At 39.4% G+C, this 14,858-nt stretch overlaps 1 protein-coding gene across 1 annotated transcript in view; it reads left to right on the forward strand.

Annotated features, from left to right (window-relative positions):
* Positions 1-14,858, forward strand: part of LOC135915285 (uncharacterized) — a 297,520-nt gene that overhangs the window by 271,660 nt on the left and 11,002 nt on the right. Inside the window, exons 207-222 of the mRNA XM_070539179.1 lie at positions 2,968-3,036; positions 3,107-3,232; positions 3,492-3,718; positions 4,086-4,189; positions 4,291-4,396; positions 5,898-6,035; positions 6,717-6,824; positions 8,090-8,234; positions 8,312-8,344; positions 8,430-8,462; positions 8,782-8,901; positions 9,196-9,419; positions 10,668-10,771; positions 10,863-10,971; positions 12,258-12,398; positions 13,938-14,051. Of these exons, the coding sequence (XP_070395280.1) occupies positions 2,968-3,036; positions 3,107-3,232; positions 3,492-3,718; positions 4,086-4,189; positions 4,291-4,396; positions 5,898-6,035; positions 6,717-6,824; positions 8,090-8,234; positions 8,312-8,344; positions 8,430-8,462; positions 8,782-8,901; positions 9,196-9,419; positions 10,668-10,771; positions 10,863-10,971; positions 12,258-12,398; positions 13,938-14,051 (1,901 nt within the window). The remainder of the gene's footprint in view (positions 1-2,967; positions 3,037-3,106; positions 3,233-3,491; positions 3,719-4,085; positions 4,190-4,290; positions 4,397-5,897; positions 6,036-6,716; positions 6,825-8,089; positions 8,235-8,311; positions 8,345-8,429; positions 8,463-8,781; positions 8,902-9,195; positions 9,420-10,667; positions 10,772-10,862; positions 10,972-12,257; positions 12,399-13,937; positions 14,052-14,858) is intronic.

Here is a 14,858-nt window from a genome sequence, read left to right on the forward strand (position 1 = left end):
GAGTCACATCACAAGCAGTCCATGCTTTCGTCTGTCATTCAGATTGGCCTTATCATGTACAGAAGTACAGATTGGCCTTAAAATGTCTGCTGTAAAGATGCGAAAGTCCATCTGTATTTTGGAGGATAACTTGAAAGCAAACCTTTCTATGCAATAAATAAAGTTTGCCATATAATACAGGTCCACTATTAAACTAGGAACATCATTGGTCTTCGGAACATAATGTCACTAATTCTTTAGCTTCAGAGGAAAATCCGTATACTGAAGTGAGCTGTAACCAGTGCTGGCATACTAGTTGGGAGTTCCCTAAGAGGAGACCGTACTGTACATCTTGATTTCTGTGTACCTAAGTTACTGATAGCCTGCTACGCATTCTTGTTATACAATGCTAGCAGACTTCCGAGCATGTGCAGCACCCTGTGTTCTTGCCAAAAATTTGCAAGCATTAACTTTTGGGGTTAGTTTTCTTATATTTGATTGAAATTCGACTTTCTTCTTCTTGATTCGGTTCAAAATCTACTATTTGGTATTTTCACATCCCTACAAATATGTCTTTATTTTTGCTTAATTGGTAAAACAGCCAACACTGCTCACGGGTAACATAGCGCAGTGTGCATGTCTGTGCTTATATTTCTTGTACATATTTTGCTATGCATTAGAGTAGCCCCCTGCTAAGTCCAGCATAAAGCATGGATCTGATACAGTTAAACCTCGATATAACAAAGTGGGTAAAATCGGCAATTTGCTTCGTTATATCGAAATTTTGTTGTATTGAAATTCGACCATTCATGCAAGTAAGTACAGTCGCCGATCGATTTTTCTTACACAGAATGGCACCACAGAATTGTCCGAATGATCAGGCTACCAAAAAAAGCAAATTTGAATGAGAAAACAATTCATTCTGATGAATTTGGGAGCTGGCGACAAACGATACGGCTTCATGCAACGCCGTTGATATCTTCACATCGGCAGTACACGAATTAAGCAAAGCCAGTCATGCTTCCGCATGCACTCCGCTTCTGCGGGTAATAGCGTCTCCCACACTTGGACCACGCTATCAGGAAAAGCGCCGGCACCGGGAAGCGAATGCTTCGTCTGCCTCTCACTTCAACGAGTCACCGAAACTAGAGATTATGCGACCTCCAATATTAAACACGCAGGAAGACCACACATGATGCTATGCTGTCTCGGCACGCCTACTCTTTGCACACGCGGCAGATTACCTCTAAAGCAGGGTGCGCAGCTGCGTATGCAGTTAGCCGCGCCTACAGCCATGTACAGCCACAACCGAGATGTGTGCTAACTTACCACCTACTCCGCCCTCTCGCGCACACTTAATCGCATTACCGCGAGCTCACTCCCCTGGCCCTCTTTCCCTTTGCTTATGCAGGAAGGTGGCAGTCGTGAAGCCACCATCTTTCTTGTTTTACCCTTGCACAATTTCACTCAAACCTAAAGCACACAGTGCGCGAGGCACAATAGAATTTTATCACACTTGGACTTTGTACGGAGCATGATGCAGCTCCACTTCGGCAGTCCCTCTTGCCACGCGGCGCATGATTTGAGAGGTGTGTTTGCAAGCAGCTGCTTGTAATTCATTCATTTGACCATCTGCATCTGCGGAAGTTTCGATTTATTGTCTCATCATTTTTTTGTGGCAGCAGTGAAATTTCGTTATATTGAAATCGCATACAAACACACTTCATTATATTGAGGTTCTAGGTACATGGTGTTCTATGGACAAGAGGTTATCAAAAGTTAAATAATATGTAGAATTTCATTATATTTGTTATATACATTTGTTATATCGATGTTTAACTGTATTAGGCCAGAATTTTCAAGGGAGTGCCATGCAGCCCATACTCTTTTGTATTGATAATGAAAAGCTCTAAACCTTCTGTGAGACGTCTTCTAAAGAGGAAATAATGTCAGAAGGGTACTTGATTCAAGCAAGCATATTCAGACATGTCTATGAAGCAGGCGAAATAAGGAACAGGAATGTCGCTGAAAGAATCAGTGCAATAAAAAGACAATGTGAATATGTTGCTTGTCAGTCTCTGCTGTTTTGAGTTGGTAGCTGCTTGTGTGGTGTGTCAAAAATTATGTCATTGTTAGTCAATTGCATATGTATGCCATAAAAGATGTGTATGCTAAAGGCAAACATATTTAAAAGATAAGTGCTGCCCCTCCCCTCCCCACTTTCCCCCTCAGTGTCACATCTGCAGAATTGCAAAAGTGTTAAAGTTCACAGGTTGAAAGGTGTGCTCAGGTTCTCTATGCATAATTTTGGCATGAAGCCTTACTTACATAGGGCTGGATATAAATACAATGCACCAATGTATTTTTCTGCTGGTTTTGGAGACAAATACTAACAAAGAAAGGAAGCTGGTGCTAGTCTCAGGATAGCACTGGCTGGCTTCATTGTTGCAGTTGCAAAATGTGTGTTAGAGCAGTTTGCTTAAAAGTAAATTAAAAAAATTTAGTTCCTCAATGATATTTATCATTATCACTTTTTTTCCCATTTACTGTCAAGTTCTTGGCTAGCACCATTTGTCTTGAATAGCCTGTTTTAACAACTGGATTCGATCGTCGCTAGAATACACAGTATACATTAAAGTATACCGTATTGTAAAACTACACCAAAACATTTTTCAAGGAACAAAGGAAAAAACATGGAGCAGTTGGGAAAATGTAACACTGTGGAAGGCCTCAATCAAATTGCCAAAGCGATGTTATAAACAGCTCTGAATGGTTGCCAGTACAATTATATGTCTGAGTGCTCGTGCAATGACCGAAGACTGCACTCTTCACTCTGTTTGATATGATATGGAAGTTGTTAACTTGTCTTGTAGCTAAAAATATAATTAACTTTATTCTTTCTTCAATCTATACCATGTCACCCTGTATTGTAGCTGAAGGCATCCTGCAAGCTGAAGCCTTGCCTTCTTCTTTTCTTTTTCCACTTAGCACAAGCGGAGACAAAGGAGCCATTTGCTTCGACAAGTGAGGGCCATGTCCACAAAAAGGCTCCAAGATGTAAGCTTACATCTGAATTGCACTTTTTGAGTTCAGTTGGGAGTGTAATGGAATGCTCTTCACATTTCAGTCAGCCTAATCTGTGTGGCCAGCATGGTAGATACATTGCACTACCTTGTGGACGAAGTCTGCAACTATGTTGTGTACTCCAGCATTGCCTACAGAGATATAGGTCACAAGTTCGTGTCAGCAAATGGTAAGCCCACAAACTATGGCAAGTTCATTATGTTGGTGCATGTCTAGCTAGGCACACACAGTTGCTGTAAAAGATATACGGTGTTATGAGTGTTACAAATGTTACTGCATACTTTTTGTGTGGAAGTACTGGAAAAAAAATAGATTGCTTTTTCTTTTTCCATATTTGTTTGTAGGTGTAGAATTGCAACTTGTCTATGTGTTCAAAGTAATTTTTAATCTGTCTGAATCTGTCCAACAACTTTGTTGTTTCTTTCCAGCTCGAGCTTTTCACAGCTTTCTGGCCCTGAAGAAGGGCAAGATTTCATCGTCGCTTCTGGCTGAAGTGAATGCCCTAAAAGCTACAGGTGCCCTTGAGAAGGAAAACAACGCTGAGAGTTTCATCCGTGCCCTTCTTAGCTGGATGCAAAAAAAGAAACTCGATGGGGTTGCATTATCTTATGATACATTTGTGACTAATGCAGAGACCTTCAAGAATGTAGCTAAGGTATGTGCCTTTTCTTTGCTGTTTTCATTCACAATAGCATGCAATGGCTAAAGACAAAAATTAAGATTTAGCTCCCCGACAGTAGCCCCTCCACTGCCCATAATTATGGTTATTGAAAATTTTTATTCATTTTATGCCTTTTGCTGACTGTTTAAGAACAGAAATACCAGTATACACACATGCCATGATTGCCTCTGGGCTACAAATATTGCTTTCACATATAAATTAATAAATAATGCATAAGTCTAGATTTTTTTACTTATACATATTTTTATGTCCTTGCTTTGCATATTTAGTCGAATTTCTTTGCAAAAAAGAATTGTGTGGCCGCTTACTCATGTATAATGTCATATTATTTTTTGCGCAGAAAGTATGGCAGCGTTTTCAAAAAAATGCTGTAAGGCCCGTACTTGTCCTCAGTGTTAACTACATGAATATTCATGAAACCAGTTTATCAGATGATCTCGCTGGGTGAGTGCAGTTTTGTTCTTGAGTTTCCTTTTTTTATGTAAGCTTCATTTATTTTTCAGCATTATGTTGAATGTTAATAACTGGTGTGGTCTTTATTTCAGTAATTGTGACTTTTTAATACTTATGACACATGTAAGAAGACCTCAGCGCCCATGTAAAGTTGACTCTCCATCCAGGCTGCATACCATGGAAGACAGCGATTACATGGTAGGACTGGTTTTTTTTATGTGAATCATACTAGCCGCACAGCCACGCTCTTGCTTGCTGCGCCGCGCGCGGCCACGTAGCTGCCATATGACATCATAACAGCTGCAAAAGCGGAGGCTCAACTCGTGCGCTCGCTTGCGGCCGCGTAGCTACATAGCCGGGTCTCAGCTCGTGCGCTCGCCTGCATGAGTTGTTTCTTCGTCTAGCCAAACCAAATATAGCCAAGCAACAGCAGTTCACCAGGCTAAACAGTGGTTCAACAACTAAGATAAAGGCTAGTATGCTTCGCATCCTGGGCTTAACCTTAGCTAAGCCACAGCCATTTTTTAGATATGGAGCTTAAATGTATTCTGTGTGGAACTGACCTGACTGGGGAAATGGAAAAGAATTTGAAAAGCGAAAGTTCCAGGCAATTGCACGTGCTTGAAACATCAGTTAACACTAGATTACTTTAGCCCAACCTCCAATCTATATTCCAGCTATAGGGAAGTACAAGTACATTTGGCATCTAGCAGAGTAGTAACATTGTAGGAATATTCTGTGATGTTTTATTAATTCTGTAGTTTGTAGATATGTTATTTCAAGGAGTGTGCTGGACTGGGATAGTAGAAAGGGTATGTGTGCATGCGTGTGTACATTTGTGCATACACGCATGCACACACACTTGTTTCCGGTGAAACCATCTGCTCTCACTGCAAACTTGATGCTTTTGAAAATCCATGCAAGAAGAGAAATTACATTCACAGCAAATACAATTGTTGTGCAGCAAAATATAATCTCCGAGTCACAGTTGAAATAACATTATACTAGTCAGTGTATAGTATTTCATGTATGTGTGCATGCATCCATGCACAATGTGGAACACATGCATGCAGACTAATAAACAGGGCATTTAAATGCAGTCAATCAGTAGAAACCAAATTAAGCAATAGAAAAAGAACCAATGTGTGCCAATATTTCCTTACTGTATGGAAATGATTCTGGCAACTTGTTCTTCTCTGGTTTGTTTTTGTTTTTTGTCAGATTCGTGTTCATTGAGTGCATTATGTTCATTCGTGATAATGATAGCCTTCCCTGGCAATCATCGGTTAGCACACACAGTGCATGTAGTCATTTGTGATGCTGTAATTTACCAGTGTAACTGTGTAGTATAATGTTAATGCTTGAAAAAAATAATAATGCACGAGAAAAAGCTTTTAATCTTGGATGTAGAATGTGATATGTTTAAAACCTTAAGTCTTTTTTGGTGTGACCAGATTATGCATTTCACTTGACTGCCCACTGCATAGTCAAGGTAAGTGATGAGAATTGTCTAATGTCCAGGATTGCAATACTTATTATTGGAAACTAATGTTATGTGTGTTGAATTTGAAAGTGTGATGGTGCATGCAGCAATGAGAAAATGATTAAACTGACTGCCCAGTATCTGTCAAGTAAAATTATAATAGTTCATGTATTATTGACTTGCAAAATATGGGAATAAAGCAATAACTTCTTTCAGGTTCGACTTCTAGAAGCATCCAGGAATGTGACATCTCCTTGCATTTCTATGAACATGGCAGTTCGGGATTTCTTCATTGGAAAAGCAGCTGTAGAGAAAGAAAAGTGCAAGGCTGAGAGTTGGCTGCGATATAATGCAGTAAGTTCATGTATATTGTATTAGTATGCATAGGCTGCCACTTAACTGTATAGCTGTTCCAAGCTTTAAAATTGCAAACAGAACAAAAAAGTAGCATTGTCTGAAGAAGTCTGAAGAAGAAGTCATTGTCTGATACATGCCAATTAAACACACTGCAGAAGTTAGGAAACTAAGAAGCCTAACTGTCTTACTTTGTTGCCTAGTTCACTGACACATGCTCTCATAGTGTTTTTTGATCATTCAGCCAGACTGCAAAATTGACAAATGCATGCTGTCACAAGGTATAACTGGCAGCCAGCAGCATCTGCAGATAAAAGCTAGCCAAGAATTGCACAAGTAACAGCCCTGTAAATAGTATCAAGAAATTTATTGAATAATGTTTAACCATGTTATAACTCAACTTTTCTGAGGCTCAGGTATAGTACTTGCAGGAACATTTTATGCACAGCACTTTTAAAATTTACCCTGACAACAGTTGTTGGGTTGCTTGAGTGCTAATGCTGCCATCACTAGTGTTTTTAAGTATTTTTGCCTCTAACTGAATATGTGCTATGCTCAGCAGAGCATTAGACCTGTAGAGTGGGTGGAATTCTAATCCATAGTGACTCTTGTACCATAAAGAAAGCTTGCACCTTTATGGGAGTGCTTAATAATGTTTGAAAATGCATTTATCTCTTCAAGGTCTGTGGCATTGATACCGAAAGAACAGACAGCATGTTTGAAGTTGCCCATACAGAGAACGAAACAAATCTCCTTACCTTTGAAAGCAAAGTGTCCATTCAGCACAGGGTAAGTGTAATTTGTAGACCTTTATGCATGGTTGTCAACAGGAGGTTGATTGGTGTGTTGTCAAAACAGCTTACAATTGAGCATCATGTTTTTGTACTTGCATCAACAAGCACTCCTCCTTTCACTTAGCAACTCTACATGCCTGTGTCGCTGCATGTCAGATAATATATTTGGATCACTGCAAAATCTACAAATATTTTTATTTTACAGCTTCCTGAATAATTAATTTCGATATATTCGTCCTGTGCCAGGGATTCTGTCCTAAAATTAAAGACTTGGTTTGAACGTTTTTCTTGCACCTTCAGCGCAATTAAAAACAAGCTGCAGCAGATATATTAATCACATATTAAAAGATTAGGTTTTGTTAATTCATTGTATCCATAAACGTTGACTGTGTGCATGGATTCCAGGAGATATTTCACATGCACTGTACCTTAACAAGTATTCTTTCCATTTCAAGTTTGCCTGACTGTGATAAAACAATGAAAGAGAACCTGCTACATGACTAGATACTGGTACCACCAACACATTCTGAGACACTTGCCATCTAGCACTTTATCCTAATGGGCTTGACATGCATTAACCCCCCTTTTTTTTGCACAGGTTAACCAGAAGTGACCTAAGATGAATGCAAAGAGCTTTAGGATCTTTAGTTTGCTTAGTCCACATGATATTCAGGCATTACATTGGTGCTCACAATTGTGTAGTTTCATGGACACTTCATGGGTGCACAGAGACCAATGCTTCACTGTTAATTGGCTGTTCCCATCTTGCTATTAGAGAATTTCGCCACTCGTGCTGATACAATAAAAAAAAGGGAAACAGGAGTTTAGTGAAGCTACATTCATTGTGAAAAGTCTAAGGTTAGAAAAAAAGATATGATTTCTATGATGCATGTTACAAATTGGTACCAGTAACATCTTTTGTAATAATATTATTGCAGAAATGTTGTGCCAGCATCAAACCCTCAGTAATCAAATAAGAGCTCTCAATTGTTAAGCTTCTTCATGAAAATGGATCACCACCACTGCTGAATGGAGTGGGTTAGCAGTTCTGGGAGCGTCTCCTCATTAGAATGTGGCCGGAATTATTATCCAGTGCTAACTGGCTTTAGTAATTCAACAGCGCAGTTCAATGACTGTTCAGACTGCACTTGGGACATGGATATAACCTGTCTTACTATAACTTTCTCATCTTCTATGAATAAGCAGAAGTAACATGCATAAGAGTTTGTTTTCCTAAATGTCATTGGGGAAAATATGCAGATGTCAAAGCTACTGGGTGAAGTGCCAAACTTTTGTGTGGCTGCTTTCCGAGTGGAAATGGAAGATGCACAAAATGATTGTCCAAGTCTGGGGAAACCATTTTCAAGGCTGCTGTATATCAAGAGTCTTCTGGGCACAGCCAAAGGTACTCTTGTCATTTTGCAGCTCTCTAAACTAGAAAGAGCTTTAACTTATGGTAGCTATTCTTTATTATAAATTCAGAAGCGTATAAACTGCGACGAAGTGTCCCACTTAGTAAGTAACAGATGCTAACATGCTTAAAGGTGTTTGTTGACTGAAACCAATTCTTACAACCAGTTTTTGTGTGGTTTGAATACAGAAGGAAGACGAAAAGCTGAGCATGATGCCTCACGTAAGCTTTTGAATCCCTTCATGTTACATACATGTTCATGCAAGTACATGTTTATGCATACAAATGTCGTACTGGTGCACATATATAAAGTGCATATATCATACATATGCACTTTACGAATTGCATGGAAGAAATGGGGCACAATATGAAACAGACTACACAGTTATAATTAAAAGGAAACAGATGTTTTCTCTACAGAAATTAAAATATTTTTAATCAGTGCCGAGCAGCACCTGCATTTCTTGCTGATTTATTGCCTGCTTTACGACGAAGTTTGAATACAGAGTGCTAGGAACTACATATCTTTTTCTCTTTGCAGGAAGTATCATCTGCATACATGATTCTTCTGGGCCTACTCTGAGGAAAGCTGTGATGGCATTATGCAATTATATCGTGTTTGCATTTGTTCATCTTGATTTAGCTGGTGTACCAGTTTCAGGTACTTCTATGAATTTGCTTTCACAATTGGTCATGCCAGTTCTAGTGGCACTTCCGATCGTGGTGTCAGTTTTCATGAGAGCACTTTTGGTGCACTTGTTGGCGCTTATGCTGACGCACCAGGGGTCATTATTTAATGGTAACCTGTACTACACTGTCGTTTCAGTTATATATAACCAATAGACCACAAGGAAGCTGACAAGAGTTTTTTTTTCTGAAAGCAACTCACTGAATAGAAATCATGTGACAATTTCTTTCTCTCTCTCTCCTTTTCTACACTTTCCTTGTTTTTTAGGAAAAATACTCGAAAGCTTTCTTGCTATTACACGGCAAACCAATACTCGGGCTGTGGCAGCTCTTGACCCTTATTTTATTGATGCCTTGAACACTGGAGACACGAGGTTCTTGCGACCACTATCCATAAAGCTAAGACGTTGGGCAAGTGAAAAAAATTTGGCTGGCCTGGCTTTGGTTCCTCTGATTTCAACCGACATACGTACAGTGGCAGAACTTTCAAATGTAAGTGCAAAGGATGCTTTCATGTTTTTTTCGAGATTCATCACTGTCATTTTCACGCTGCAGAAAACTGCCTATCACACTCTGCTGAGTCACCGCTACTCATGTTGAGAGAAGCACCATTAGTGACAAGCATTAAACTTTTGAATAATGAGTCAAATAGTTGTACTCGTCCTGCTGGCAACAATCTGTATGGTGAATACAGGGTATCATTTTAGTATAGCCATTGAAATGCCGTAAATACATGGAAGACCTTGATGAAAGGATCCATTCTTCAACCATTGTTCTGTGCTTGCTATCGCTGTCTCTTAATTGTCATCGACACTGCAGTAGACGTAGGTTTAAGTCATACTAAAACTCCCAAACAAAGTAGTTCCAAAATTCCGCTTAATGTACTGAGCATGGTCAGGGTATTAAACTGCGGAAGTTAATTGACTGATGCACGGCCAGATAGTGAGGGAATGAAACATAACTCTGCTCATAGAGTGACAAAGCCTACTTAAGGAAAGGTGCTGATTGGAAATACTGTTTATTCAGTTTTGCTTACACTGCATTCACAGCTCTCATGTTTAGTTTTTTTCTATCTATTGCACTCAAGGAAGTAACTATGGTCAGTTTTATTGCCCATGGATGGCATGACAGTCAGCAAACCCCCATGCCAGCAGCACAAAGCAGCTGCAGCCTCAATTTGGCCCGATCTCAGCCAAATCAATTAATTTCCCTCAATACATTTGGTCAAACTAGATTAATTTTGTTCTGACTGAAATTTGTTGGATTTTATTCACTATATCTGAATTTATCCAAGCTTATGGTGCGTTAACATTCCAGGATTATGCAGGAGCTATGAGAAAAGCACTTGGGGAGCTCCATATAAATTTTGACCTTGTGGGGTTCTATTATGTTCACTTGATGCAATGCACGAGCAATCCTGCATTACGACCCCGTTTAAGTGATGCTGGAGTTGCAGGGAATTCGACCTGTGACTTGGTGCTCAGGAGTGGAACACCAAAGCTACTTAGCCATTGCTGCAGATGAAGATACCTTAGATTTTGCTGCATTGTGCATTGCACCTATGTTACTGCTCAAGATGGCATGGAAGGAGGGCATCATGCCTGAAGTACAAGCAATATTTATCATAAATTTACTATAATTAGTCAATGACCAAGTGCATGTCACTGGTTCATATACACATAATAAGTACTTGTTCCATGGAGACAAATTTAACAGCTATGGTATTTCATTCATCCTCAGGCAATTTGGACTGCTTTTCAACACTCATTGGAAGACCATAAGATTTTAATGGTTGGTGTTCATGCCTTTGAAGTTGAGGAACATATTTTGCAACAACTTGGCCGGTATGTATTTTGGTTGGATAGTTCTTATTGATTTCTTTTGTGATTTTTCCACATGGTTTCATGGACCCTGCATTCTTTACTTTTGTTGCAGCACTTGTGACTTTCTTGTCTTCATTAATCAAGAAGTAAAGCCCGGGCCAGTATGTCGCACACACTATCCAGCTATGAGGAGGCTGGTATACCAGGACTTTGTGCGCATGGTATGTAACTGTTGCATCTGTTCATTTGACCTGCTTTCTGTCATCTTGCCAAGCATTATCCTTAAGGCTCCTCCAGTGTATGTCACAACCCCTATGCTTGGCAACTCCTGGAAGCCCTTATAAACATCACATGTGACTAGATGGTGAACTAGGTAGCAATAAATATTTTTTTTTTTATCTTTATCATCCATGGTCCAGCACAACAGGAGTGCACACCTGTCCACTCTTAATCCATGCTTTCACAAGTCATCATAGTGGTGCATATGTGAAGCTAGTTAGTGACTTATCACAGTAAATTAATAGTTTGAAGACAGGACACAGCTTTGTGTCCCATCTAACATTGTGTCCTTATTCAATCTTTGTGCTATTGCTTCATTACAAGCCATCACAATGTCCTTTCGTTTTTGTGTCAAATGCCATTAATTATGTCAGTTAGCTTCAGATTTGCAACCTAGCTCCCATTTTCACTCCATTTATTATGGCATTTATTATACTAGTTTGTGCTTTTTCCGCTGCCCTACTCATTAGTGACATATTTGCAGGAATGCAGTCACTGTGCACATACCTGCCAACTGTCCCAAATTTATCGTAAAGTTTACAAATTTGGGCTCATTCTACTATTTTGAAAATGTTGCATAAATCTTTACAAAAAATACATTTTTCTCACGCAAATGCTTTAAAAGCATTTAAGGATGGGGAAGGCAAGAGTGAAGAAAATAAAATGCATACAAGAAATAAATTGCAGTGGTACCTGTGCCACCCGTTTTGGCAATGAAGGTGCTTAAAAGGAGGACTACTTTTTTTGAGCAAGTTTATTCAGCCAATTTCTTGAAGCAGGTTAAATCAGCAAAAGCAAAACACTGTATTGTTTCTAAGTCTTTGCTTTGCCTAGCTTGCTGCTCCTTATGTGCTGCATCCAAATGTAAATAATCATAAATAAAGTGTATATGTGTCCCACAAAAGGTGTATGCTCTGGACAAAAACAAACATGCATGATGGTCCCATTCCCCCCTCCCTTTGTCATTTCCATGAGTACTCTTATGAATTTTAATGTTCCTAGGTTGGCAGGTGTGCTAGGCATTCGGTACTGGCTTCCCTGACCCTGTGATATGGGGCATGGAGGTAGGGGCAACCTTTCAAAAAGCCTTAGCAGCAGCTTAACCACTGCCTGTGTTATTCTTCATTTTCTGCTGTGTTGCACAGGTGGGATGTTTATCTCTGAGGCTCATGACACAATCTAATTAGTGACATTTATTATTTTTTATGCCCTATGTTTCTGCTTGCAGAAAAACATTTCCAGTGAAGTATCACATAGCTGCCTTTCTGTCAATCTGGCTGTGCTGGGCTTCCATATGGCACGGTCATCTGACCAACAAGTGCGCATTGGAGACCGCTGTGTTGAGCAGAAATGGAGAAGTCTCTCTGAGGTGTGATGCTTTGCATGTTTGCTCTTTTGAATTACAATGGTGAATGCCTACTTTTACAAAAGCCGTGCTTTTGTTGCATTGTCACTGTATCAATTTCTCATGCATAATATATTCACGGTGTATAGTCCACCTACTTGGTCCTAAGGGGAATTGAAAAGCGTCATAGTGACTGCCTCTTCAGTGGACAGACTTAATCACTGGTGAATTAGTGAAACAATACATACTGTAGTTTTGCACTTATAACCCATACTAAGAATTCAAAAGATTTAACAGCAACGTTGAGATGCGGATTATATGCAAATTTTGCCTTGAGGTGTGGCTTCACTACAGCATAAAACACGTGGAAAGGGGGAGATGGAAATTCAAGATGATGAACTAAACTATTACAAGATAAAAGCGGGAGCCAACGTTTCGACAAGTGGACTTGTCTTCTTCAAGGCGACATATATATGTCACCATGAAAAAGACAAGTCCACCTGTCGAAACCTTGGCTCCCGCTTTTACCTTGTTCTCGTTTAGCTTTGCATATGTGCCTTGTAAAACTGAGTATGTGTTGGTGGGCTAGTTGGTTAAGCATGATTACAAAGACGGTTCGTGTCTCGTGTTTCCCTTCTCGTGTGTTGTTTTATTCGGCGCCGTCTTTGTAAACAGCCTTGTAAAAGACAAGTCCACCTGTTGAAATGTTGGCTCCCGCTTTTACCATGTTCTCGTTTAGCTCATCCTCATGACAGCATAATTTTTCTTCCGATGTGGCTTCATGGCAGTGCTGTGCACACTGCTATGAAAGCCACATTTTGAGGCACGGTTTCCCACCATTTCAAGTTTCGTTTGCTCCTAGAGAACCCCACCCTCTCCCCACCCCTGCGTGTTGAAGCTCCCTTTGTCCTTCTTTCATGACCACCCGTTGTTCTCCTCTTTCCGGGTCGATATATTATATTTAGTAGTTAGCGAACAGTACATGCGGCACTGGCAAACCAGAACTCCGATTCTGCTGCACTCTATAAGGCAGCAGTCCTTTAGAATGCAGCAGAAGCTGAAGATTATCAGTGTCGCCAGAGAGATGAAAAACAGAGCCGCTGGCCGAAGATACAACATAAATTATTCGTACATTGGCGAATGGAGATTGTCCTTACGAAACTTTTAACGTTTTTGCATGCAGTTATTTCTGCAAGTTAAAAGAGCTGATTTAAAGAAAAACAATCTTTCCAGGCAGTTATAATTAGAGATGTGGGTTATGCTCGAGTGGTGGGTTATGTGCAGAAAAATACCACGCTGGGCTTAATAATAATAATAAAATATTGTTCAATAATGACATTAGAAGTACCTGAGATTTAGGATATAAATACAGGTAAATTTGCACACAAATGCACAAAACAGATTTATTGAAATTCTGTATGAAAAGTTCATTCCTATATAGCTGCTCCGACTAAATTTCTTTCTTCAACATTCATAGTCATTCTTAACATTTTGCATGTTGACTGCACCTTGTTGAGCTTACAAGTTCTAATGATTGCATGCATCTGTCTGCTTTCCTTTAAGGTCTGTCCAACAGGTAGCGAAGAAGAAACCATTGAACCGGGTTTAGAGGGCTTGGTTCAGAGCAACAACACCTATGTCATGATTTTTGAAACCAAACGAACAACTTATGACAAGGTGAGCAGAAATAACAATCCAATGTGGTCACAAACAGATTTTGCAATGACATAACATATAGTCAGGGCTTTTGTGTACACCCCATTTACTACTGTAAAATAAGGATGTGGAGCAAAAAGTCTAAATATTGATGTGCTTGTCCAGTTGCAGTGAAAGTTTTAGTGGTTCTATATTTTGGTAATTTCAACTCTGTAAATTTTCTTTACTGTGTTGCTGTTGTTATGAAACGTTTGGATGACTTAGTCTGGTTAAAACTGATGTTCCAAATATGTAGACGATTTTCCCGTGTTTGTGATGTAGGAGTCAGGAAAAATATTGTTTTCGTGCCTTTCATCACTCAGAAAAAGATAAAGAAAGAAGAAGTAGAAAAGGAATGCCGGGCAGCTTGCTGTCAGTATTACAAGCTCCAGTATTAAAATGATCATCTGAACTGTCCCATGACCATGGAAAATGTCCAGGGTAGCAGAACAGAGAAAGTTACAATAATAGTAGTTGCAAGAAAAATAGGAGAATATCAGTAAAATCAAAAGGACAAAAGATATAAAAAAATTAATATTCAGTGGACTGTGGGTAAACGAAACTCGCTTAAACGAAAATGCTGCATAAACAGAACAATGTTACAGTCAACTACCATGAATTAAAGAAACCACTCTTAAGCGAACCACTATTACAAATCAACAATTTCACATTCGACTGTGTGAGCAGTGGCATATGCTTATCTGATTTTTATAACAGGAATTATGTGAAAGTAATTCTATATCTGGAGCTTCATTTCGTTCATATAGTCCTGTAAAATTTGGAGGATGC

This window comes from Dermacentor albipictus, chromosome 5 (genome assembly GCF_038994185.2).
Source record: "Dermacentor albipictus isolate Rhodes 1998 colony chromosome 5, USDA_Dalb.pri_finalv2, whole genome shotgun sequence".
NCBI classification, from domain to species: domain Eukaryota; kingdom Metazoa; phylum Arthropoda; class Arachnida; order Ixodida; family Ixodidae; genus Dermacentor; species Dermacentor albipictus.